This window comes from Bos mutus, chromosome 23, assembly GCF_027580195.1.
Source record: "Bos mutus isolate GX-2022 chromosome 23, NWIPB_WYAK_1.1, whole genome shotgun sequence".
In the NCBI taxonomy this organism is placed as follows: domain Eukaryota; kingdom Metazoa; phylum Chordata; class Mammalia; order Artiodactyla; family Bovidae; genus Bos; species Bos mutus.
The window spans coordinates 2,266,438-2,294,163 of record NC_091639.1 but is presented as its reverse complement, the minus strand read 5'-3'; the positions used below and the strand labels follow the sequence as shown (position 1 = coordinate 2,294,163).

Genomic DNA, 27,726 nt, shown 5'->3' with positions numbered 1-27,726 from the left:
TAACAAGAGGCATGTTTATTACATTTTCCTAGTAGGTCAATTAGGAACATTGCTGCTGAAATGCAAGTTACAACTCAAAGGACACTGGGAAAATTAGGATACATATTGAATATTTTCAGAGGTCAGCTTCCGTATCTTGATCACTAAACGGAAAGATTCTTCAGAACAGTCCCTTACCCTACACGTGGAAGGAGAAAAAGATGCCACGATGATGAAATCTATCAAAGTAACTGGAAAGCATTTTAAAAGTGAAATTGGTGCACATTAACGGACATAAAAAACAAATGAATTTGTAATGAACGCTGCTATAAAAATTCACGTCTGAACTAGGACGCTACGAAGAAAACACTTCAGGAAGCTCGATTTCTAACGCTGCCCTAACTGACAGTGACTGTGCGTTAGCCATCTGGCTTCCTTCCTGTCTCAGTATTTAGATGGGAATTCCGGGAATTCCTTAATGGTTTGACCTGCATCTGAAGACACGGGATTCCTGCTGCAGAGACTCTCTTTCTCCCCAGCTAGCTAGAGTTCCACTATGAAACCACGATCAACTACAGGTGGAGAGGAGGCGGCGTGCACCCAAGGACAAGGCACGTCTCACTGCCTCCACCACACACCAAAGACATGTCCCGGGTACGTCTTAGGGAAAGAAAGTGGTAATTACGGTGATTAAAAAAAGTGGCTTTCTTTCTAAACACAAAAATTACTCTGCGAAAAAGAGTGGAACGAAACAGGCATTGGGGAATAAAGGAGAAGGATGCTATTAATAAGAACTGAGGGTGAACTCATGCTGGGAAGGTCTTAAGGTTTATTTAACCTTGGAGGACAACAGGTCTACCTGAACAATGATCCTAAGATGTGTAGGCTCAACCATTCCCCCAGCTACAGAGAAAACTATGCTCTGTGGGTCACGTTCTAGGACTTACAGACCCTCAAGTCTCACAATCACTTGATACCATTTTTGCCACAAAGTGAAATAAAGCAAAACCTTCCTGAGAGAAATGGCAGAGTGGCCGACACGGGCTCGCCCGCCTGCTGGGGACTGCGCACCACCTGCCCCACCCTGCAGGCTCACAGAGCTCTGGGTCTCTGCCTCAGAGACCACGGGATCCAATACCACCCCGTGTGCGAAGATCAAGACTGCTCATGGAGGCAAACAGAGAGTGTTGAGCCCAGAACACCAGAGACCTAGGGAACACCCCTCGCGCTCCCCTCGAGGAGGACCACGGCTGTGCTCTGGGTATGTGGCCTATTCTAAGACCTCGACAGCACTGGCTAGGCAGACCCCACGGGTGAGCCGCAGAGGTGGGCGCCCCGGGAGCTGAGCAGCGCTGAGGGCTTGTTCCTATCCCTGGGCATCGATCCACCAAGAAGACACGACCCCCTGCGGCGGAAGACTGCCTCTGGATGGATGTTCTTGGTCCGATTCTGACAGCCATGTGCTAGGCGGGATCTCCGTGTCCACACCACTAACACTGCTAGGTCTGACGCCTCTTTTCACTCCGGGGGAGGGAAGGGGCAGGGGCAGGAAGCGTGATGAGTGAGCACTTTACAATGAGCACGGGAGCACTACTCTCAGTACCAAAGGGCAATGCACCCTAAATCATCATGCTGAAAACTGAACCACCAGACAGAAATTAAACGGAGGGCTCTTTGTTCTCAACTCTTTTATGGGACAGAACCTTAGCTCATGTCTTCTGGAGCCATCATCTTCCACTGAGCCGCACCTACAACACAAAGAACAGGCAACAAGCGACTTTGTTTGTTTACAGAACGCGCAACAGTCGTGAAGGCAAAAGACGAACTTTCTAGCGGGAGTTAACTTACTTAAATAAGTGTACAAAACGAGGCCGTGAAAAATCACCAGAAACACACCAGAGTAACTATTCTGAGTGGCAATCAGTAGGACACACCCCACTGTGCAGCACGTGTGTGACCGCCAGAGCTGCCTGGTGGGGAATTGCTACGCTTAGTTCAGGCAGGAGAGCTGCACCTGTGGGCCTTGCTTACAAGGCCTCACCGCCCGAGGACGAGCACGCCTGGCGTTCACGTGGTTCACGGCTGCACCACAAGGAGAGGGGGGCAGAGTCAGAGCTGGCCTAGGATAGCATCTGCACCTTCCTGGCTGCAGGTCATTTCATGCCTTTAAATGGAGCAAAACCCACCAGAAGGATGCTGCTACTCTGATTTTCCATTCTTGAATGCACCAAAATGTGCATGCTTGTTGTAATTAGGTGCCTGGGTGAATAAAAAAATCCCATTTACAATTTAAAAATATTATGTTAACCTCTAAAAATGTGATTACTTTCCACACTCCTCAGGGAGACAAGCATTAATTTTACCACCCAAACAGAAAAGATTACATTTCTGAAATTCTCTGCTACTATGTTAAAAAAAATTACTAATTCCTTTGTGTTGCAAAACCAAACTGATTGACATGATTTTGATTTAAACTGTTGCTAAATGTTTATCTACACATGCTGTCAGAAATAACCTTGTTAAGAAGGTGCAGCGGGTGTCTCAGCAAATCAGACCCTGGAGAAGGCGGTGAGTGGCCTGTGCCCCGTCTCCTGTTCTCTTTCCGCACCATCAGAAGGAAAAGTGAGAAAACAGCAGAAACATTAGTTAAATCCTGGACTCTACCCCATGACCTACAGGAACTACCTCACTACACTGAAAGCTGACAATACTGGTAGAATTTTTTGATGAAATAATTAGGATCCTAATTATTAATAAAATTACACATTTCTGGTTAGCTTACACCTTTAACGAGTAATTCTTTCAGTTAAAGAATCAAAGGAAGAAACGCAAGGTTGCTTTTCATTCTACGTGGTTTACCTGACTTACCAGCACTGCAGACAGAAACTTTTAAAAATGGCTACCAATGCCTTGTTCACAAAAGACTTTATTATCTAGTGATGCATACTGAGAACATACAGAAATCTGCATGGTCCACGCCACATGCAGCAGAACAATCTTCACTTTACAGTAAGTGAGGGTCAACTGTTTTATGCAGTAGACAACACTTTAAAGTCACATCCTTAAAGAAAAGCTTCATTTTACAAAAGAAATAAAAGGTAAAGAAGCAATTACCGCTTTTAAAAAGCAGCTGCTTTGTTCAAGAGTGGAAGGTTTATGCCTGTATTGAAAGACAACATGATCACAAATAATGAAAACAATGAACAAATGAAAAACACTTTTTACCATAAAGCATACACTTTCAAAATGACATACAAATAGTTAAAAATTTCATTACATTGTCTATCTAACTTTTAAATATGAGGACTTCCAGAATTAGGCCTCAACATGTGTTATCAGTAAAGGAAACTACGCACTGTTTCTGTCACTAGGAACTGTATTTAACAAAATGTGTATAAAGTCTATAGCAAGTTGATTTAAAAAAACGAAAGTTACTAAGAAACAGTACACTGAAGGCGCTCTACCCATCAAGCGCGTTCTCCTCCAATCGCAATGTGATGAACAGAACAGAAACTGTGCCTACCCACAGCTGTGACGCCAGAGAAGAAACAAGATCAGCTCTCACACATGCGGGGAATCCTGCCACAACGCTAACGCCCCTCCTTTGTCAACTCTTCCAGTAAAATAACATCTTACACACCGGTGATGTTGATGGTTCAGCTTACCTTCAGTGTACTGAATGCTGTACACAACCTGCTTTAAAAGAGGAGACCGTCCCTGCAGGCAGGCTCAAGAAGGAACAGGCCCCTTCGGCACTGACTACGCCCAGGGCATGCTGCTGTGGCCTGCACACACACACCTAGGAAAACGTGAATATAAACAGCATTTACGCTGGCCATTGATCTGAAGACCACAATGAAGCCAAGTTTGCTAAAATAAATCAACCACCCATATTCCTACTCATTTTTTAACAGATGCTTTTGTCTTTTATGTGAACTGCAACCATTTACATTAGCACTGTAATTCTGTGCAGTCTTGGCGATTAAAACAGTTCTACAGTGAGATTTCACATAAGACACAAAACAGATTAACTACCATTTCTAAAAGAAATATCACCCTTGGTGTTAATTCAAATATATCATGCTTCCTCAAATTTGCTGGAGAAATATTTATAAGTTTATATACATTAATAAACTGCTGTGAAATTTCTTCAGTCTTTGTATTTAATTACTCAAACCCTTGGAGCTTCTTCATCTCATTTAAATCTTCTCCTGGATGAAGGCATGCTGCAGGGCCTGGTTGATGCTAATCCGTTTAGCGGGGTCCAGCATCAGGATCTGGTCCAGCAAGTCCTTCAGCTGGTGCACTTTCTTACGCTGGTCTTCAGGAAGTCGCTGGCACCCAATCAAGTCAGCCAACAGGTCCTTAGTTGGATTAATGGTGCTCATGACAGTAACTTTCTCCTACAAATAATTTTTTAAATGTGTATCTCTAAATAAATTACTAGACACATATAACCTAAAAACGTAAATGAAAAAAGGTCAACCCCAAGTTAGCCATGATGGCTTTTTTAAACATGGTTCTGTAATTTTATAAAAAGATCAGAGTAAGAACAGACAGGAATTCTATGAGAATTCAAAATTACAGCTGGTGCGTGAACACAGGCATGGGGTCTGCAACAGCGCACGCCCACTGGCCTACCGCCAGGCGCGGAGCGGCTGGTCCACGGAGTCGCAAGAAGGGGGACGTCCCCCATGGGGGACAGCAGGCTCTCTGAGGAATTAAGTACAGTATTTTATAGGTAAGAGGCGCCAGGGAAGAATTTTTAATCAGGGAGACTAACACGATCAGATTTGTTTTTAGATCTGGAAGCAGCAGGGAAGCTGAATGCGAAGCCAGACCAAGAAAGTGATCCAAGGAAAGAGAAAAAGGCCTAAATATGATAAAATAAACTCATGCTAGGCAAACTTTTTTACATCTTTTCATCACCTGATGTGTCTTATTTCAGAAACTGGCCAACAGGAACAGGAATAGATGTGTTTTAAAATATTCACAGCTCCTAGACCATCCAACACTCAATCCATCCATGAGCTGTAAGACAATCATTTAATGTAGCACACCTAGAGGACACTTACCCTCTCGGTCACTTTATCAACTTCTATGTACATGAAGTTGAGGTTTTGATCAAAATGTTGGTCTTTAAATACGCCTTTCCGAATCATCTGGCAATAAAACAAAAGTTGGATTTTGAGCTCTTACAAAACAGTCTGATCTACCGATAACCTAATATATAAGTCACACAAATATTACTATTTAGTCTCTCTGGGTTTGCTTACTTATTTGAAAATGATCTCAGATTCCTTGCTCTTGAGAAAGTAACATATTTGGAAAAAATATAAATGTTGTACCTAAAACTACTTAATAACATGAAATTAATTTTCCCAGGCAGTGAGTTAAATAAACCCATTACAATATCAAGTTGTACTTTCATTATTCAAAACTGAAGACTAAACAAAGACTTAAACCAGCTGTCCTTAGACAGGAGAACATTACACACGCGGGGCCTTGTCTCCTGGCAGGTTGAGAAACCTCAGGACATTTAAAACATTATGTTCTAGTAACAGCCCTGAAATGACACCAGGTCAGACCTCATTAAAGCAAAAACCAACAAAACTAATCTCTGTCTTGGTCTAAACAAGTTCAACAGAAGAGAATCTGAATAGAACCTAAAAAGATGTCATTTCATGTGGCTTTTCTCGGCACCTTTTCCTTTGCCCAGCAGCGTCCAACCTTTAATAAGCCGAGTGCCCTCAAGTCCCGCTTCCTATAGCCCCTGTGGTTCTCCGATGACCAGGTCCGTCTAACCTACCAGCATCTGGGTCTCGCCGCACAGTCACCAGGGTGGGCGTGTGTCACCCAGGGGCAGTCAGCAGGACAAGGGAAGGCTATGGGTAAGTGGGAACAGCCACGCCCTCTCCCCCTGCAACGCAGCCCCACCCTACACACCCTGCTGCTTAATTCAGGAGGGGAAAGAAACGCACAAGGACAGCCTTCAGATAGGAAAAGGAAGATGGGATTCTCCCATTCTGAAATGGGAGCTCTTGGCTGCTTAGCCCCACTAACTGAAAAGAGCTCAGGAATCAGGGTAGCCAGCTCCCTGCCTCTCAGAAACTGGTGTACACTCACCAGGGTGAGCGTCAGCCACCCACAAATCTACAGGATGATAGGGCTAAAACCGTAAAAACAAGCTCACCCAAACATCCTACCTTATTTGGCATCTTTCCTTTGAGATCCATGGCGAGCTTCAACATATGGTTATTGGTTTTGCCAGGAAATAAAATTTTTCCAGTATAGAGTTCATATAAGGTGCAACCTACAGACCACATGTCTATACCATAATCATAGCTTTTACCTATAACTGAAAACATAATATAGTTTTAATATACAAGAATACTATCAACCAACTACTATTTATTTCCATTTACTTCCATCAAGAGGGGCATTAATTTAACTGGGACGATATAACCATTACCTCAATATTCACACTTCAGCATGAGTCTCATGTGCCTTCCCACCAATTCTTAACAGGGACTCTTAAAAACCTTAACAAATGAGGCCCTGGGGAGGAACTGAAGAGGCAAGAAACGCAGGTGTTTCTTCTCTCTCTTCATTTCCCCTTTTGTGGAGGGGCTGACTGGCCTCCGCCAAAGCGAAAGAGGAGAAAACCGCACAGGTCCCAGACAAGCCGTGAACAGGACGTGACGACCAGGCCGGAGTAATGCAGCAGTCTTCTAAATCTGAGGCCTTCCGTGCCCGTTTGTGACTTCTGCCACAGCTAACTACCATCACCCCACCTGAGGAGGACACAGGGCTGCCTTCCTTGGCAACGACTCGAGCGGCTGCTCAAGTGCAGCAGGAAACGGTGCCCAGTGAACCGGGGGCTCCCCCCGCCCATGACGGCCCAGGTCAAGGAGCTCTGGAGGAAACTTACTGATCTCAGGAGCGCGGTAAAACCTACTGACAAGGTAAGGCGTTATGTCGTTATCTGCAACATGTGAGGCTGACCCAAAGTCGCAGAGCTTTAATATAGTTTTTGATTCATTAACCTGCAAAACATTTTATCGGGGAAGTTTGACTCAGGCCAGGAATAAAGACATAATCATAAAAATAATTGGCTTTGAGAAGTTATTTCCAATACTGAGAACAAAAGTCACTCATTTAAAAATTCCTTTCCTAATTATAATTCAATTTCTTAATTATGAATAATTAAGAGCTATAGTATTCTAACTAAAGAACTTTCTTTAACGAGGAAATAAGGGATAATACCAAGTGAATTTGATTCTAACCAATGCTATTTAGAAAAGGTTGGAGTAGTGAGAGAAAGCACTGAAGCCAAGGATCTTCTAAAACCCCCCAGAAAACCCAAACACAGTCAAGTTATTACTTAAAGGAACATGAAGACGGTCATTGAAAAGAGATCGGACTTAACTTTCGTTTGCCAGAAAATTATGATGGCAATGAAAGCAGAAGGATTCAGATTAAATTGGACAAAAACAGAATAGAAACATTCTTCATCTGAAGCTGTTAGACCATCCCAAACTTAGCACTTATGTCTTGAAAAAAATTAAATCCCTTAAGTATAAAGAAAGTATTAGTCAAGAAAATGTTAAATATATCTGGCAAAACTGATAAACATGAGCACTCTATTAGTCATCGGTTTCCTTCCCTTTGCAAATACTTCCACATACACAGTAACAGTGACATCTGCTGAGAAAGGCTGGAGGTGCTCCCATGCCTGCTGCCATCGTGAGTCAGAAGCATGCTCGGGGTTAACAAGTGGAGATAAGTCACATTCCAGAGTCCCTTCCCCCCTTCAAAAGAGACACACACAAATTCCGAGTTGGGACTTGAACTTGGCCTCTTGGTCCCACCCCACAGAAACCCAGCACTTTAAACAAACACCCCCGGGCCATTCCCAGGCTATGGTGGACTGGCCACTACAGGCGACGTCCACAGAACTAAGAGAGCAACAGCAACGGTCAAGCACCAGGCTCCACCTGGAGAAATCGGGAAAAAAGAGATCTTCAAACGCAAAGTGCTTCAACGTTCTTACGCATAAACTGCATTCAGCTACTTAAGGATGCAGTTTCAACAATCACAGACAAAAACCCCAGGGCCACTTTCAGGGGATGCTGGGTGGATGGAGGGTCTTTACCAGCAACTGGGGACCTACACCCGGGCAGCCCTCATCCGCTGGCCCTCAGGGAGCCTAGCACACTACTCTGTCAGACTGACAGTTGAAATGCTGGGCTAAAAGCTTGGGGTTTTCGTTAACAAGCAGCTCCACTTGGTCTCTGATATTTATTTCCTCCTTTCTTAGGAAGAATGCCAAACTGTCTGAAATCCACGTGAAAACCTATACTAGTTAAGCACTAACTCAAAGATGAATGAAGGTTTAAAGACAAGTGGTTCTGAGACAATGGCAAATGTCATTATTTAACCTCAAAGTGGTTACAGAGATGCTGTTCACTGTGTGATTACTTCTGACCGGCACGTAGTTGATACATTCTCTGGTATGGATGGTGTATTTTGTAATTCAAAAAAAGAGAAGAAAACTGGGGTAAAAGTCAATTATGAAGTTGATCAGGCAAGACTACAACTCATACTGTGCCTACCATTTCACTGAGAACACTCATCGCCTCAAACCCCAAGTTACCTTAGAAATGCAGTACCTTATAAACTCAGACCAAACTTAACAAAATGGAAAGCCTCGATAATGTGGGAGTCTGGAAGGAAATGGTCTAAGATATTTAAAAAGAACAACGGAAATCTGAACCAAGTGTTAAGTGATAAGGAGTTTGAAACACACTTTAAAGGGATCTTTCTTTAAACACGTGGAACGTGCTACGGGCAGATTCCCCACCCGTGAACACGCCCTCGGCTCTTGACAGCATGACCAGGGCTGAGGAAAGGCTGGGGACGCAAGGGGTGTGTGCGGACCAAGCACCCCACTGGGATGAGGCTTCAGAAACAGACACACCGGGAAACCTGACCTCCACAGCAGCAGCCACGCGCTGGGAGAGGCATGCCTTCCACACCAGGCCCAACCACGCCTGGGCTTCCCCGGTAAAGAACAAAGGACGAAGATCATTCCTGGGCACCCTAAACTCAACTCCACGCGTCCACTTCAGAGGGGGTGACTCCCTTAAACGTCCCTCACGCCATGAAGCTAGAGAACAAAGGACTGCCTCACTTTGGTGAGCACGCCTTACACAGCAGGCCCAACCTGCAGCACTGCTGCTCAGACAGAGAGGAAACCCGTCATCGCGCACCCAAGGACTCTCAGGGTCTGGTGGGCTCGAAACCCATCCATCAACCGGAGGAGGCCGGGACAGCAGCCTACTTCCTCTCTCTTCATATATTTCACTATAACACTTCATGGCCCAATTTCCAAAGAGTGAAAAACTGGTGAAGTCATTTGTAATGGGTAATTAATACACGGAATGACTCTTGGAAGATGTAATTTCTACAAGACAGTGGTAATCACGTTACAGAAGGAGCTGTACAGATGAACAAGGCCGTCTGATCACTGACTTACCAGGATATTGTCTGGCTTGATATCTGCATGGAGGATATTGCATCTTTTAAGGAGTTTCAGAGCCAAGAACAGCTGCTGACTGTAGGATCGGACAGCCTTAATGTGAAGGCCAACGTCCTTACCGTATTTTTTTAGCACCTCTCGTAAATTCATACTTGTAGGAAAGAAAAAAAAACAAAATCAGAGGTAAAAATGAAAATTTAAAAAAGCAAAAACATTTTCAAGCATGAAGTAAAATCAATTCAGAGTATGAGATACAATGAAAACACTGTTGAGGAATCCTCCCGCCCACTGCCCAAATCTCTGATAAATTATGCCACACTGAAACGAGAGCGTATGAACCGTGTGTACACAACAGTTTTCCAAATGAAGAGAAGGGAAGATACGCAGGGGTAAAATCCCCACTGACCTAGAATGGGCAGGAACACGAAGACATGGATTTGAAGGCTGGAATCACAGTCCTACTCCATGACTCCATGACTCCCGTCCCTGCTCATCCCGGCTTAATCTCTCGTTGTAGTATCTAACTCTCAGGGAGCTCTCGGCTGAGCTCAAGGCCACACGAGGTGGGCGCGTGGCACACAGCACACAGCCAACTACCGTCCACACGGTAACAACCGCCAAGAAGCTACCTTTTCACCAACAGTTAAAAGACAAAAGCCAGAGCCAACTGGAAAACCACATCAAACACCCAGAAAACTGGTCACAGCGTTTATCTGAACTGAGGATGCGAGACGGGGAAGCCGAGTTTCCAGGGTCATGACGTCCAGGTTCAGGCGTCGTACCTTAGAGGCTCAAACACCAGGCACAGATGCTGTTTGTGATAAAAATGTCTGAAGAGTCGCAAACAATGAAACTTGTCATCAGGATCAGCGTCATTAAGTTTTTTCAAGAATTCTAATTCTTTTAAGCCAGTTTTTTGCCTGAAACGAAAAGAAAATTAGGTCAAAACTGGATACACCAAGAATTTAGGAAAAGTAAATAATGTGTATTTATTTTATATATTTATTTAGCGATGTGTTAAGTTTTTTTTTAGGTACTAATAAACAATCTGTTGAGGAAGGACAAGTCTCCACGTCATTCACGCAATACTTCCCACTTGGCCAAATACTGTTTTCATGGAGCTAATTTCCAAAATAATCAGTGAACAAAACAGAAACACCGAGCAACAGACCCACCTTGCTTGGAGGGAAATCAACCTGGCACATTTTATCTCAAGATGCTTCGATGCAAATATCATCCTCCAAAATTCTAGTTACAATTTGACAATAAGCCATATTTTAAAGCTAGTGTCTGGATTTCCATCGAACTAACCTTCTAAGCCCAGGGCAGCCCAGGACCTCAGCATAAATCTTGACACTTCTAGTGCTTCTAAACCAACGCTAAGTTGACTTTAATGCAGTTCAGTGTGTGGAATGCTGCTGTTGCTAAGTCGCTTCAGTCGTGTCCGACTCTGTGCAACCCCATCGACAGCAGCCCACCAGGCTCCCCTGTCCCTGGGATTCTCCAGGCAAGAACACTGGAGTGGGTTTACATTTCCTTCTCCGATGCATGAAAGTGAAAAGTGAAAGTGAGGTCGCTCACTCGCGTCCGACTCTTAGCGACCCCATGGACAGAAGCCTACCAGGTTCCTCCATCCACAGGATTTTCCAGCCAAGAGTACTGGAGTGGGGTGCCACTGCCTTCTCCAGAGTGTGGCATAGATTGTGTTAAAGCAGTATGGCAATGACCTCATTGTTCGTAGAGAGAAAAGGCAACAGATAAAAGACACAAAGGATTCCTAGACCTGAGTTGTCACCTTTCGCAGGCCATATGCTCGGTGACAGCCAAGCAACACGACCCTTCGAATTTGCACCTCTGGTCTCGGGGTTATGACAGTCACAGTCAAGATCAGCCGTAAGACAAGGGCAGAGAGGAGGGGGTCTAAGCGGACAGTTCACACTGTAGGTACTGAAACGAACTGAATACAATCACACTGTAGGTACTGAAACGAACTGAATACAATCAGTCGACAGTTCCAAGGTGTCACATGTAACAACACGTGACTGTAAATTAAATACCCACAAAGAGCTGCTCTGCCGTTTCATAAGCCCCAAGCTGTCCTACACAGACTGCTGTCACTGTTTAAAACACGCTTGTGTGTGAACGCCTGTGTTGGGCTGGTTCCGCAGCTCCCTGAACTCACATGAGCTCGTTGTTCCTGATGATCTTCACGGCCACCTCCTGGTTGGCCCTCGCGTTATCCCTGGCTCGGACCACGTTACTGAACACACCTTGACCCGTGTAGCCGTACACGTTGTAACGCTTATCCAAGACTTCACCTATGTTCACACCTAAAAAGGTAAACTAAAACATCAGAATTCTGACCGTGATACATTAATGGACACACCAGAAATCAGAAGGCAGGAAACACAGCGTGTTAGGAACGCGCCCAATCGCTCCAGTGTGCGTGGCTTCCTGGACACCAGAGTCCCAAGGCCCTGCCTCCACACTGCACGCCAGAAGCTGCAGGCCTCCAAGCGCTACAGAAGTTTCAGGGAGCACCCGGCAACTGCTGACGCCCCCAACCCCGAGGAGGCAGTGCCGTGGTCGCTGCAGTCCGGCGTGACTGGCACCGCCCACCCCCCCGGGAGGATTACCTGGGGCCTGAAAGTAACTGAACAGACTTAAGGTGCACGTCGGGTCGCGCTGCACTCCAGTCTGCGAGGCTTCTGGGCGGCGGCTCAGGCACACACAGCTGCCGGCGGTGCCACACTCGCAAGTGACGGCACTGGGATATGACCTCCAGAGTCCCCCCACGTGGGAAGCCTCGAGCCACACGATTTTACAAAGCACTATGATAAACTCTGAAATGAGGAAGGACTGTGAACTTACGGTAATAGCCTTCTGCATCAGTCCAGTTATCCCTGAGGTTGGGATTCTCTTTGAAATCTTTCCCAATGCCAGCAGCCCGCAGACGCGCACTCTGAAATTAAGGGAGTAACATGAGCTATTTACCCCCAATTTAGGCAGACATTTAAAGCACTTCCTTTAAACTCTGACAAGAAGATTTCATGCCAAGTTAAATAAACTCTTACTATGACTCACGTAAATGCAACGCAACAGAAACACGATTCCTGAGTCTCCTGTATCACAGTACTGCTCAGGGAAAAAATTCACGTTATCTTCACATTTCTCCTACTGCCCTGTTCATGTGACACCCCGGTCTCTCCCCAGCTCCACAAGGAGCGTCACTGGCTGCACTACAGGAGCGCCCGGTGCTTCTGAAGACGTTTTCCTTACTCATCACTCGCAGGACACCCGGAAAACCCTTCACACCCAGGCAAGGGAAGCTGCCTCAGAATCACGCCATCCTCTCCTAACCCGTCTCCCGTGCGCGTGGCTCACACTGGAGACGCGACTTGCTGCCGAAGCCGGTCGTGGTGTCTGCAGGGTCCCGGACACTGCTGGTCCCCCGTCCACTTTTAACGCCCCTGCTGTGTGCTCTCTGCACGCGTGCACCCCCACTTCCCGTCACCAAAGCTTCCATGTTTCTCATGTCCCCTAATTTATGATGGAAATGGTCTGCTACTTTTGAGACCATTTCTCAAGGAAAAAAACTGATAAAATGTTTAAAAGAAAAAATTTCTTAACCCAGTCCTTATAACATTCCCGGTTCTTCAATGAATTCCATTAAGCTCCAAATCCTAGGTTCCCAATACAGAAGCCCTGAGTGGAAGGCCTGAAAATTACTCATGTCACCTGGTCCCCCACTAACCACAACACACACAGACGTCTGTAAATCCCAGAAAGGAGCTGTTTAAAAAGAAAATAACTACACATTTAAGTCATTCTGTATTTAACTTTTACGAAGCCCTGATTCTTCTTTTCTCGCTAGGTATGTGCATACCACCCAAATATGTATTTGCTGTATGTACTGATTTTAACAGTTGTTCTTATGACTAAAAATACTCACATCAAAATAGGCAGCAAACATATCATCAGATTCTGTAAACATATCAGGTGCCAACAGCTTCTTCTGAGATGAACCTGAATGGAAATTAGCACTAGTATTTGGAAAATGGAGAGATACAAACTGAACACAAATAACACACCAATGGAAAATCACTGACAGCAATTCAGACTTTCCCTCTTGTGTATCAGCTTTTCATTAAAACCCAACTTAGTATCACTTCATAACCCAAGATAAAATAAAGCTATCCACTTTTTACTGAGAATGCATTTCAGAAAATTAAAAAACCTAATATTGATACTTTCACTAACATTGAACTATGCTAATAACTAAGCAACAACTGGGCTTGCCAGGTGGCTCAGGGGTTAAAGAAACCACCTGCCAATGCAGGAGACTGGAATTCGATCTCTGGGTTTGGAGGATCCCCTGGAGGAGGAATGGACCACTCGCTCCAGTATTCTTGCCTGCAGAATCCCATGAACAGAAGAGCCTGGTGGGCTACAGTCCACGGGGTTGCAAAGGGTTGGACATGACTGAGCACACACAAGTAACAATTATATACCATCAGGAAAGCTCCTCTTTAAATTGCCAATTCATACCTCAAAAGGTTAAACCCTATATCTGGATTTTGATTCAAACCAATGAACTATAGACATGAGATATTTAAAAATCGTCAATTTTACCAAGTGTAAGTAATGTGTTTTTTAGAAACCTTATCAGAGATACAAACTGGATTTTTCCCAGGTGAAATTAATCATGGCTTTGCTTTCAAATATTCTAGCAAGCAGAACCAAAGGTACTGAACACGTGTGGTGGACCGAGTGTGAGCTCCAGCTGCGGTTACGGGGACACTCACTGGGGTATTCTGAACACGGCATTCCTCGTCCCCTTCCTTTCCCCTGCTGCAAATAACCTCTGGGTGAAGTGACGGAGCTAACAACCCGGGGGAGAAAAGCATAGTTACAGAAATCTAACTCACTCACCATTATTCTGTTCAACAGCCATCAGATTATGCTTGGCTTTGACGGAGGCCTCAAACGTGTCGACGTTCTCGCGCTCATACTCCTTGACATCGGCAGCCACGCGCTCCAGGATGTCATCAGGAGACGGGGAGCGGGAGCGGGTGCTGCTCTGTGGGCTGCTGGGCTCGGACGGCACCGACAGGTTGCTGTCGTCAGCAAGGTACTTGTATTTCTGTAGCGACAACACAGAGCATCATCGTCACCAATCGGGGGAGCTGCACTGAAAACCTGAGTGTCAAATAATGCTAAAAAAAAAATAAATAAAGGTACTGATGCCTCAGCTGAATCAGATCCACAATCCCTTATATGTGATTCCAGACCCACAGAACCGTGGGAGGCTTTCTACGTTTGGTGCACGTTCATTAGGTGGCAGAATCTGACCTCAAGACGGGACTCTCTGAGTGTTCCCAGTGTGAACACGAGGTGTCTCACAGCAGAACGCTCCCAGTGTCTGATAATGGGGTGCTGTGCTCGCCCCCACTCAGGGGCTAAGTAAGATACATGTATGCACCACATTACCTTCTAAAACTCACATATTTCTCAGTTCTGAAGCACATCTGGCCCAAAAGGTTGGAGATAAGGGATTGTGGACCTGGGTAAGAACAGAAAAAGATTCAACCAAGTCTTCAGGGGTGCCCAGTAACTGCTCAGTACCAGTTTCCGCAATGCCCCAGGGGGAAAGTCGCCTCTGGAATTCCAGTTACGCCCCAAGTACTCTGGAATTCCAGTTCTGCCCTCTGCTCTGAGATGCTGGGGTTGCTGCAAGTTCACACAGGCTGCTACACCTACCCTTTCCCTGTCTGCTTCCTCCTTACAGCACCCAAGCATCTTTCGTGTCTTCCAGAATTGTTCTCTCAACTCCACCCTCACCTCCCATCACATGATGGTGAGAGAAGGCACTTTATGAGGACAGCCATGCTCGCAGGGCCGCGTGGCAGGCCTCCTCTCTCAGGACAGCCAAGGAGAGCCGGCAGCCTTCTGCACAGCTCACCGTCTTGAGGCCTACGTGACACCCTTTCCCGCCCAACTCCTGCATCACTCGTCTTTCCAGGAGTCTTAAATTTTTTGAGACGTTCCATTTAAACATGCACGTCTGTATTAGAAAATCTACCATTTTTACTAGGCGTTAAAGAAAAATCTTTCTCACATATAACAGGCTATAATATATACAATTTTTATGCTAAAGGAAATTCTTCCAAGAAAGCACACTCCAAATTTTGTCTTACAAAAGGGCTTTATATGGGAATCCTATGTATACAAAAAAGATAACTATTTCAATTTTATTAAGAAACTATCTTTTTTTCATGACCTATTCAAGTGCTCTACCAACACTTAATTGTTAAAGTAAAAACCCTTAATTTTGTTTCAATAGTGGTTATTTAAGGACTGTTGATCAAAATGTTACTAAAATCAATACCTGAACGATGGCCTGTCTTTGTATTCTTCTCTGTTCTATCAAGGCTTCTTCATCTTCCTCCTCAACATCGAAGTCTTCAAGGCTTAGGAAAAGTTACATCCATACATGTTAATTCCAGACATCCTTAGAGAGTCCACAACTGTTAACTTGCATACATTTCAAAAAATAAAGGCTGGAAAATGTGGGTCATCAGTAAGTGAACAGAAGCCCTAAGCCACCTCACTCTGTCCTTGCTTTTAACCCGTCCTGGTTTGGAATCCCAGCAAGTCAACTTAACCTTCAACGTCTCCTTCTTCTCCTCACCTATCTCACTGCACAAAGACTGGAGACAAAAGACAGATCCTTAAGCTTAAAGTCATCACTAGCTGTGATCAAAATTATAGATGGAAATTAAAGACTTTCAAGTCACACCATCTTTGTCTAATTTGCAAAAAGGAAGTTATAGGAAAGTTCCATCCTTACTTGTCATCAGATGAAGATTCCTGCTCGACCTTCATTCCTTCAGAAAGACTTCCTTTAAATCTGTCTTCCTTTACTTTGCTTCTGCTCCTACGTCTACGACCACCCCGTGATCGAGACCGCCTTCTCAGGCGTGACCTGCTCCTCCGACCTCTGTCCCTGTTTGAGGAGAACAGAGAGATATATATAATATATAGAAAAGGTCAATTGAAGTTAGGGAGCTCTGAGTGTGCTGGGGCACGGATGTTACAGGAACTCTCCGTACTTTTCAAAAGCTTGATTTTGTTATAAATCCAAAACTGTTCTAAAAATAAAGTCTTTAAGGGGCCAGCGGAAATGTTTTAATGAACAGATTTAAGTTTAAAGCAAACTCAACAATCTGTGTGTGTGAAATATTGCACGCTGGGGACAGAAGACTGCATGGCACCACAGCTAGTTTCTCAGAGAAAACAGCTGTTAAGGAAAGCCACCCACTGAGCTTCAAAAGCTCCGGTCTGATGGACCAAAGGGGAGGCTTTACCTTCTCCGAGGAGACCTGCTTCTTCTTCTGGGAGACCGGCTCCGTCTGAGAGGGGAACGAGACCTCCTCCTAACAGGAGATCTGCTGGCCCGTCTGCGAGCTGGAGACCACCTGCTGATCGGGCTGGCGTCCTTGGACCTTTCCCGCCTGCTGAGGATGTCATCTCGAGGTCGTGTTCTTAAGGGGACCAGACACAGGTTCAGAGAAGAATAGATCAAATCAGAATAAGCGAATTTCTCCTACATGTAAAGGCACTTTAAGAAAGGGCACAGTAACCTAAAGATTGCAAACACAGAATAATGTTTTGTAACAAAAATTCAGGTGACAACAATAACATTTTGGTGTAATTGTCGACACACAAGAGAAAGTCTATTTCCTCTGGTCTCACAATTTGAAGAATTAGTAAAGATTATTCATATTGTTTATCTTTTTCTCATTTCAGATAAAACTTGCCCATATAAGGAATAATATTCCATTCCCTTGGTTTGAGCACTGATTTCTTTCTAAATTGTCGACACTTCTTTTTGCAATCAAGAGCCTTATTTTTAATGAATCAATTAAGAATAAAACCCCTTTACAATCAACATCAACCTTAGAAGAGCGGAACTTTAGGTAAGAGTTAAGAAAATGCCAGTCCACCGTGTCATGGAAGTAAATACTGGTATAACTTATCTGGAAGGAAATATGGCAGTGTCTTTCTGAAATGTAAATATACGTAATCTCAGACTGTGTAATTCCACTTCTATGAAACTACCCTAAAAGAAGCTTTACACAGACTCAATGGATATCTCTGCACACAACTGTGAAAAACTGGAACCAACCTCAATTTTCATCAGTCTCAACAAAAGAAGTTGAATACATTATGATATATCCACAAAGTGAAGTATCATGTTGCTCTTACGTAACAAACACCCCTTATATACTGCCACTCAGTATTTGATGAGAAAAGAAAACCACGGCTAACATGAATGGTATGAACCCTATTTTTAAGAAGTAGCATGTGCATAGAGAAGGGGCTGAAGAGAAACTGCTGTCTCAGGAGTGGCGGCAGACGAGGGATGGGAAGAGTGAGTTTACAGGTTTCCTGCAGGATTTAAACGTCTCTTTAATTTCATGCATTTCTTCTGTAAACTAACACTAAAAACTCGTTTCAAATATTCAACTCTAGTCCCTTAAAGAACTCGTAAGAATTTCCTTTTCAAACTGAAAGCAACTGAAAGAGAACAGGATCCTTAAGAGAAGATGTTAAGATACTAACACTGTCTCCATGCAGAGCTACAGGCAGGGGACCATTCCATCATTTAGAAGTAAAGAATCAACAGGAGCTCTTAATGAGAATTGCATTCTTGAAGCTTCTCAACACACAGGATAATTTAAACTTCAACATCAATTCATATTTATACCTATACACAGTAGATGGCTAGGAATTCATGAAATTATGAGCCAAGAATTGGTGGATCAAATGTATTATGTAAATATGAATGATTTTTATTATGACTGATTAAAAAAATCATTTTACAATAAGACTACAGGTATATGAGTTAATAACAAAAAAATTTCCCATTTTCAATTGTATTTTGGGGACCAAGAAAACCAACTGTAGTTCCAAATATATTGTTATGATTCAAAATCACACCAATTCAAAAGAATGGACAGGTCACAACCCTTAAACTGATACCTCCATTTTTAAAAGTTCCAGCCCACACTATTCAAAAAACAATCCCTGCTCTAGAAACTAACACCTTTCCCATAAAATGCATAGACTCAGACTTATCAACCAAATTTCTTGGATTTAAAGGTGCGATTCTGCACGAGATACTAAATTAAGAACTTTAAAAAAAAAGTAAGTTCAACATTTAAAAGCCACCTACAGTCAAGACACTGACAGAAGCAAACAGTGACACAGTCAGCAGACAGGACAGGATTGTATCGAACACTAAAAACTCGTATCACCTCTGTTTTTATTGTCCACAAGCTTTAGCTTCTCCACTGAAATCTGCTGCAATGGTAGGAACCACTACGACTCTGAAATCAAGTTACCTTGGAGAAGAGAGGCGTCTCCTTTCGGGCTCCCTGCGTTTTCTTTCCAAGGACCGGCTCTTGGCTCTCCTGCCAGGCGACAGGGTTCGAGAAGGTGACTTGCTCTGTTTAGACCTCCTGTCATTCACGAGTGGGGATCGACTTCTTCTGGACTTGTCCCGCTGTTTCGGAGACAGACTTCTTCTTTTGGGACTGCGACCAGGTCTTCTGCTGGGTGACCTGTTTTCCTTCCCAGAGGAAGCGTCTTTAGAGGGAGACTTGACCGGCTTCTTCTCTTTGTCGGCTTCAGGCCGTTTCGATTTCCTCTCTTTGGACCGTGACCGTCTGTCTTTGGATTTGCCTCTCAAGTCGACTGGGGATCTAGATTTCTTGCCTCGATCACGACTTCTACTTTCGTTTATAACAGGGGATTTCTTCCTGTCCTTTGCCTTACTTTTGTCTTCGACTTTAGCCTTGTCGTCGACAGGAGATCTGGCCTTCCCAACTTTCTCTTGAGAGCGCCGTCTGAGGGTGGGCGACTTCGACTTTCTGGCTTCATCTTGGGACTTACTTCTTTTGGAGGGGCTTTTTGACTTTTTCCTCTCCTTTGACTTGCTCCTTGTTGCCTTCTCTTTAACTATTTCAACACCTCCCTTACTCTTCTTTTTATCAGACCTGTGTCTAGTCCGTTCTTTGGATCTGCTTTTGCTTCGCTTTTTTGTACTATTTTTATTGTCCACAAGTTCAAGTTTGCCCTTCGTACTTGAAGATCTAGTACTAGACCTATTTCCATTTCTTGCCTTTTCATGAATCTCCCCCTCTTCTTCAGAGCCGGACTCATAACCTTGTAATATGAGCCCCATCCCAGACTGGACCTTTCCTTCCATTAACTCGTTATCGAGTTCAGCTTTAATCAAGGCTCTCTGCTTCTCCAAGTCTTCCAGCAGAGCTAAATCATCAAGTTTAGTTCTTTTTGCTGGAGACATACCTTCCTTGTCAGAAGCGTCGGCGACCTCCTTCCTTTTGTGTTTCTTATGTTTGTGCTTGTGCTTATGCTTTCTGTCCTTGTCTTCTTCCGAGGAATGCTTGTGCTTCTTGTGTTTGCTTCTGTGTTTATGCTTCTTTTTCTTGTGACGACTGTGCTTATTTTGAGACTGGTCTTCCGAGACTTCTCCGTTTTCTTCATTAACACTCTTTTCAGAATTAGCATCTTCCATCCTATAAACGTATCAAACACATTTAAAAGACACATTACTTATGGAGCATTCAGTCGTAAAAAAACAGCAATGATAAAATATATCTCGATGTGATACATGAAGTTAGCCACTGAAATATTTTATTTCAAAGGTATAGGGCAAGAACTGAGCTGAACAGGGATTTAACTCTGTTTCTAATGGTTGAACTCACATACTGAAAGTATTAAAGGAAATACATAATAGGGGAGGTTAACGTAATTATACTTTGTAAAAAAGGAAATTCAAACCAGTAGTTTTTGCAGTAAGTTAACACTGACTTTCTTAAACAGTCACTCAGAAACGTGGTTTTTAAACCAGCATTTCCCATACCACTCCACACTAAAGGAACCTGCCCATTCTTTTTCCATAAAATATTAGTAATAACATCCATCGGGACACTAATCACTTTCCCCACCTGAAATTCGGAAACACACACACACGCATATATCACACACACGCATATATCACACACACACATATCTCACACACACACTTAAATCTCTAGAGCCAATATTGGGCCTGTAAGCGGCATTTTAGCCACCGTGTGCCCCCCTCTCTCTGGGCAGCGTGATGAGATCGCCGTGCCATCCCGCCCTGGGCTCCCACCACGGACACCGTCTGCTCCTGACCCTGACCAGCCGCATCCTCAAGGCTGAGGCTCCAGGGTCACCAAAAGCAGGTGATCCTCCTCCTGACATCCGGTTGGAACAATATGGATTAATTTGCTCAAGTCCTCCAAATTATATACTCCTATACTTTTAATAAGTTTAATGTTTTAATAGTAAGTTTAATGTTTGCACCATATACTACAAAGAACTCCTGCAAGTCAAGAATTAATGGGTCTATTCAATCTCTTTTAACATTTAAAAGAAAATCACCTACACACAACGTAGGCATTAAGTCAGGCAGCAGAAAATAAAATTTCTTGCTTCTCTTAAGGAAAACTTCCAGTGGAAAAGAATCACATGCCTCACTGGAGAACTGCAACGATAAGACCTGAGTAAGGGCATTATGGGAACGCTGACGGATCACTTTAAAACATTCTGAAACACTCAAGGAAGGTATCTTGTGGATCACAGAAAAACCCAAGCGATTTGTTCAGCAGGGACTTTGGGGGAGAGAAGTTTATCAACAAGGTATTTATTTGGATTAAAAAACAGGCTGAGTAACATTGACCTGAAGAATGAGTATGACATTTACCAGAAAGGTTAAGGGGTATTTTAGAAGAAGGAAAAAAGATCAATGTTGCCAGGGTGTCAAACTTGGGGAAGAGACTGGTCTAATGGAAGCTAAGCTCTCAGGTGGACCGATTCCAGGAGATGGAAAAATACAGCAGAGGATTCTGGGAGCACACAGCTGAGACAGTGGGGAGGCTCAGGAACCGCAAGGTCGGGCTGCTCGACGGACGGTCCCCCAGCCTGGTCTCGGTCTTCAGTAAACTTGGAGGGCAGGGGCACGACACAGTGGAGGACACCTGAAAAGATCCTGGCTCACAGTGGTGAGGGGCGTGGAGAACACACAGCCACCACACGGCAGGAACTGGGGGTTTGGGGTGTCACACTGCCAACGCCCTTTTCTGGCACTGTGGACTATGGGGAAGGAGAAAGTACTATCGAGCTGCAGAGCAAGCTGTGTGTTCAGCTGAGTCAGGTCTCAGTCTGGCCTGACTCCTCTCTAACGGAGTATAAGAGGACACAGGAGAAATAGTGTTCTGGGATCATTAAAATTTCTCAAAGACTTGGAAAAAGACAGCGTAGTATCTTTGTATATTAAAAAATACCCAACAACATGGCTCTATCAAGGAGGCGGGGGGACATCACAGATTTAAGGTGAAGATACAAAGGCATTTCAACTGTGTTCGTTGTATAGGCTACAACCTCATACAGGTAACCGTCTCCCTTTCCTAGACTCTCCCATCCCACAATCCAGAAGGTGGGGTATAAGTCCATTTTCCTGAACCTTGACTTACAGGGGGAAAGTGTGGGATAAATAGAACTAGGCTAAATCAAGATAGAGAGATAGGCAGGGAGGACCTTTATGAAGGTTGAGAATGATTTTCAGGAATATAAAAATCTAAGTGCCCAAAGTACAAAATTCTACTCAGTAAGCTAGAACTCAATCTAAAGACCCTCTAAGAACGCCCCAGAAAACGGACAGCTGGGTGGTGAAGTCTCCAGAGGTTCAAGTCCCGGTCCCACTACTGACTAGCTGCGTGGCCTTACTGAGCGTGAGCTTGTGAGAAAGAACAGTACCTACCTCCGAGCACACGGCGAGGACCACACAGTTAACACGCACAGCTCGTAAGGCCCAGCACAAATCTCGTGCCCAAAGTCTGTCGTGCTTACTGTTCAGACACTGGGCAAATTTACTCCCCGTGGTGCTGGGGAGCTGCCCACGGACACTCAGAATGTGACTTTAAAGAGCAAGGGTCCTGATCAAACCTCCTTGCTCCAACGCCGCAACAGATACCCGCAGTGTGCCCTCAGACAAGCCACTCCAGTGTTCCCCACTGTAAAAGCTGGGCAAGTAACACTTTTGACCAACCACAGGTATGTCACTGCAACGAGTTCATACACATAAAAGCAGTCACTCAAGTGCTCAAGAAGCGCTGTCTCTGCCTGTGTCCCCACGACAGAGGTGACATCACACTCAAGGAGGCAGACAGGACTCATCCGAGGGCATGGGCACACCCAGCTGGTGGGAAGGCTGGTGCTACAGTGGACGTCAGAGCTCTCGCTTCTGCTTGAAGATGCTTTTAAAACACCAGGTCACTGTCAACCCCGAGAGAAAGCTGATTACTGCTTCCTGCCTCGTTCAGAGTGAAAACCTGAACCCTCCACAAAACCTGTAGCATCAGCCCAGCCTCCCTTCAGTGGAGCCTGCTCCCTCCAACCCCACGGCTCTCCTCCCCAGCACGTAAGGGCCTGGGCGCTCCCCCGGGAAGTATACACTGCCCGGCCCCTCATCTACCTCAGGTCTTGGCTCAAGTTCCACTTTCTCAGTCAAGTTTCCCTGACTAGCTCACTTAACTACAACCCCCACCCTACTACAAACACATTCCCTCTCTCCCCTGCACTGTCCTCCACCTAGCACAACTCCTGTTTGTTCCTCCTATTATAACATAAGCCCTGTGGAGCAGGATCTTAATCTGTTTAGCTCACTGCTCCATCCCCGAGGCCCAGAGATGATTTAACCCTGAGTGGGTACTCAGTAAGTACTTCTGTGTCAAGGGAATGGTTCGCAGAGTAACAACAGGTGGCTCAGTGCTAAAGAATCATCTGCCAATGCAGGAGATGCAAGAGATGTGGGCTCAATCCCTGGGCTGGGACGATCCCCTGGAGGAGGGCATGGCAACCTGCTCCAGTCTTCTTGCCTGGAGAATCTCATGGACAGAGGAGCCTGGCGGGCCACGGGGTCACAGAAGAGTCGGACACGACTGAGCAACTGAACAACAATGTATGCAGCAGCATCGCTGGCCACGCTGGTCTATGCCGTCTGTGCACACGCTCAGCTCTTGAAGGGGAACACTTTGTTTTTGGCTCACTTACACTCCAGCGCATACGCCTATTTCTTGACCACAATACCCTCAAATGATTTAAATTTAATCATCTCCCCACAGAAAAATCTGCTCTTCTAACCCTTTTCCAATGCTACTTATAATTTACAAGTTTCCCAAGGCATTTCAAATCCAAATACTGAAGGGTTTACCTTCAGAGGGATTTCCTTCAAAAGAAAACCTAGCATCTAATGTTTCTGAGAATCAGGATCAACATCACGGTGCCCAAAGTCACTGCAGCCATTCCCAGGAGCAATCCCAGTTTTCATTGTAACTTAATGAATGTTAACTAAAGAAATGACTAGGTTACTAATAAAATGCCACCTGAGTGCCTTAGGGCCAGCTAGCTTAACCTTAACTCGAGTTCTCCTACATTGGAGTTAGGCAGAGAGCAGACCTCCAGCCTCTTCTGTTGATCTCTTAAAGCAAATTTCAAAGAAAATAACTGAAGTCTGACTAGGCACACGAGGAAAACTTGAACTCAGCCCCTCAATGGCACCCATGTCGCATATAATGAGCACACTTGTGCTAGGTCACTTAATTTAGGCTCATTAACAACTTTCTTCTAAAACTTTAGGAAAAGGTTTCTTGTAAAGGAACCTGACCACCTTCTCGGACGATTTACATTTTGCAATCTAACACTACACATTTAGTAGGTATATTTCTATACCAAACTGGTCTACAACAGGTTTGTCATAACCAGTACTTACTGAGAGCTGAGTAACATCCTCCAAATCTCATTTGGAAGGAAAGCTGCATTCGGAGTGCAGACAGCATGGTAGTGTCAAACAGTATTTACTCATAGGTTAGTTTATTTCATCCTTCAAACAACCCAGAGTCTTGGGGCATCTGGCACAATAAAAATAGCCATGGAACAACTTTAAAATAAAGCGACCAATTACCAACCACTAGTATTATTTTAACTTCCCTCTTCACACACACACACACACATATATATATATATATTTAAGAATATTCCTAAAAACATCTTATATGGGAGGCATTCAATTCATGCTTTGGAGCTGGGGGCAATGGGAACGAAGTGAATGCCACTGCTTTCGACAAGAAAAATAATTATAACTAAGCCTGTTTCTCTGACAAGTGAGACTCCTTTAATACAGAATTAATGCAGATGCAAAAATAAGGATGGATTCAAAAGACCAACCAGTCTCAAAAGGAGCCATTCCACCCTCACTCCTTCCAAATGGGCTATTAAATTCCAAAGAGTTGGAACTGTCATATCATAAAAATGAACCTTTCTGGGATACTGGAAATAAAAATTATTTCAAATGTTAAAGGCTAGTAATATTTTAAACAAAAGGAACCACAACATAGAGTGAGAGACCAGAGCACAGAGCAGGGCTTCACAGCGGGGCTGCCCGGGTATAAACCCTACAGGGTTAGTGTGACCCTGGGCAAGCTAACTCAATTTCTCTGTACTTCCAGTTTCTCAACTGTACAATGTGGGGAGTGTCAGGACCGCCTCCACAGGGTTGTCATAAAGACTGAATGAGGTCGGATTTGCTCAGTACCTGGTCTGGGTATGTTCAAGGAAGTCAATGCATATAAAAATTTAAATGCTTGAAACTATGAAAAAAGACTGAGCTAAAGACATCGACAAACTTAAAAGCCACTGAAAAGCATTCAGGGAGCTTTAACTTTTTCAAAATATTCCACTTGGAGGAGATTCCACGTAACTGTGAACTCCTCGCTGTGTCTTCGAAAATAACCTACTCAGACATTACATTTCAGCATTCACTGTGGGCAGCCAACATGGTACTTGCTTTCCTACTAAACTGTCATTTTCTACACTAAAACGTTTCAAATAAGTGAAGGTGGGACACTATATATAGACAGAATACTCTGCGCACCAAGTGTGTGTGCGTGTGTGCATGTGTGTGTGAGCGGAGGCACAATAAAGACCACCTCAGTGCCACTCACATTGCAGGAGCCGAAATAAATACGATGAAAGCTAGTGTTATTTGAGTATAAACATGGCTGCATCCTTCTTGACAAGGAATCTAAACCGTCCCTGAAATCAAAGTAATGGACATAATACTACAGAAATTTAAACAGGTTGCTAGAAAAATCAGCTGCATAGCCTAAGATTTTCATAGGATCTTCTCATGAAGCCCGAAACAAGGCCTCACTGTGAACTCTGAAAAACAGAGAGAGAGGCAGGTGTACTTCAGAACCCACGTGCCCTCTTTTAAGTCAAGCTGTGGAGATAACACAGCAGCTTTCAGAGGCCCTAAACGAAATCTCCCGGTAACTCTCTGCCTAGCAAAGCAAATCCCCACGCAGTCCGGCACTGGATGCACGGCGGTGAAGCGATGAGCCGGCCGGGGAGGTGCAAAGATTTCTCCTCTGGTCAGTCCAAAGTTGCCGGGAGACTATCTCTACCTTCTTCTCAAGACAGCTGGAAACAAATCAGATAATGAGGATGCAAGCAAAAAAAAAAAAAAAAAAAGCGCTACAAGAATACTGTCTTAAAATCCGTTTTCTCTTCTAGGTTCCTGAGCTTTCCCAGCAAACACACGGAAAACACAACACACTGCTCTCAGTAAGGGAAGGGTTACCCTAGCAGAGTACGCGAGGATGCGTCCACTCGGCCGCATCGATGCTTACGTTAGCTTGACTACAGACACGAACCGCTCGGGTTTGCAAGGAGCTGACCGTTCCCACTCTTTATTCCACTGGGGCTCCCAGAGAAGCGCTGTAAACTCGGGCCAAAAACCCTAGGTCTCAGAACCGAGGACTTGGTCTTACTTTGCCTCGAGTTTGCGAGCTGGCACACCAGCTGCGCTAGGCAGAGAAGGAGAAAACACCGAGGGGACGCTGGGGCCGAGAGCACCGGGCGGGAAGGAGGGAGCACCCGCCGGCCGCCAACCGCGGCTCCGGGCGGTGAAGGAGGGCGCGCCCGGCGCCCCTCTGCTCCCGGCCCCCAGCCCCGAAGGCTGACACCGGCGGCGGCGCGGGAGCCGCCTGCGGAAAAGAGCGCTCGGGGATCGCCGCCGCGCGGGCCGCGCCGCCCGGGCTGCTCCGGAAGACCCGCTCGTCGCCTCAGAGGCGGGCAGGCGCGCCCGCGCCGCGGCCTCGCGCTCGGGACCCGTAGAGGCCGCTCGCGCCCTCGCCTCCCGGGGCAACGCCGCCGCGGGCCCCGGCCGCCCTCGACCCGACAGCAAGGGCCTCCGGGCGGGCGGAGCGCCGAGGCCGCCCTCCCGCGCCCCCAAGGTGCCGCGCGGGAGGCAAAGTTTGGCCGCGACCGCTGGGCCGCGAACTTTCCCGCCCGCTCGCCCGCCCGGGCGGCGCTCGGCCCGTCCCCTCTCGGCCGGCCCCCAGCGCAGGCCCTCCGCGCCCCCGTATTACTTACTCCGGCTGTTCCCGCAGCGACGGCGCCTCCGCGGCGGCCATGTTGAACTTCCTGACTCCTCGGCAGCGGTGGCGGCGGCTCCGCGGACGGCGGAAGCCAGGGGAGGCGGAGGAAGAGAGAACAGGGCCGTCGCGCATGTGCCGATAGCGTCGGGACCCGTGGAGCTCAGCGTCGCTCGAAGAATCCGGATATACAAGTGCATCCGGGGACAGAGCGCACGACATGACGCACTTCCGGGGGGGGCGGGACCGCGGCGGCCCCGGTCGGGGCTTTAAAGGTGCACGCTGATTGGGTAAAAACCGTCGTCAAGTTCTAGGAACCTGGAGAGGGGATGGAAGGCAGAGGTGTCTGCGTCCTGGGCGCAGTTCCGAGAACTGATCTCATTGTGGTACCAGACTCGGGTGAAAATTTTCAAGCTGGGAAAACAAGACGATTTTGCTTTTTAAATGCCTTCTTATCCCTTAGATAACTCAATGTGAAGCGGTATTAAGAGAAAGTTTGTAGACAGGCATTTTGAGAATACTGCAAGCTAGGGCCGAACCTGGAACGTAGGGAACTACTAGTATTGGCACGTTCGTTTGAAACTTTTGGAACTTTGTTTCAGGTTTGGCTGAGTCCACAGGTCAGGAGTCCGTTACTCCTGTCCAGGTTCTCAG

General features: G+C 45.5%; 1 protein-coding gene across 22 annotated transcripts; it reads right to left on the bottom strand.

Moving 5' to 3' along the window:
• Positions 1 to 27,255, bottom strand: PRP4K (pre-mRNA processing factor kinase PRP4K). Of its 22 annotated transcripts, none has more exons than XR_011462324.1 (18): positions 27,071 to 27,255; positions 18,928 to 20,124; positions 16,888 to 17,064; positions 16,371 to 16,526; positions 15,909 to 15,990; positions 14,453 to 14,663; positions 13,473 to 13,546; positions 12,392 to 12,482; positions 11,703 to 11,850; positions 10,303 to 10,440; positions 9,518 to 9,671; positions 6,911 to 7,025; positions 6,186 to 6,337; positions 5,055 to 5,141; positions 2,495 to 4,382; positions 2,166 to 2,238; positions 1,683 to 1,727; positions 1 to 178 (listed from the first exon to the last, which is right to left on the bottom strand). XR_011462324.1 is itself a non-coding variant. In XM_070361323.1 (15 exons), the coding sequence occupies exons 1-15, from the start codon at positions 27,205 to 27,207 to the stop codon at positions 4,179 to 4,181; spliced, it is 3,123 nt and encodes a 1,040-aa protein (XP_070217424.1). In that variant the 5' UTR covers positions 27,208 to 27,255; the 3' UTR covers positions 1 to 4,178. The 22 variants fall into 22 exon arrangements, 2 of the variants coding, with proteins under 2 accessions (XP_070217424.1, XP_070217425.1); XR_011462333.1 differs by having other exon boundaries at positions 1 to 2,238; positions 2,495 to 2,570; positions 3,094 to 3,139; positions 3,645 to 4,382; XR_011462334.1 differs by lacking the exon at positions 2,166 to 2,238 and having other exon boundaries at positions 1 to 1,727; positions 2,495 to 2,570; positions 3,094 to 3,139; positions 3,645 to 4,382.
• Between the last annotated feature and the right edge of the window lie 471 nt (positions 27,256 to 27,726).

Bases quoted from the DNA above. Each gene is read 5' to 3' on its own strand.
- PRP4K (XM_070361323.1), bottom strand. From the start codon at position 27,207: ATGCGCGACGGCCCTGTTCTCTCTTCCTCCGCCTCCCCTGGCTTCCGC. The intron at 14,664-15,908 runs GTATTGATTTTA...TTGTCGCTACAG, and splicing joins AAAGACAGGCCATCGTTCAG to AAATACAAGTACCTTGCTGA. The intron at 5,142-6,185 runs GTAGGATGTTTG...TTTTATTGCCAG, and splicing joins AAGGAAAGATGCCAAATAAG to ATGATTCGGAAAGGCGTATT.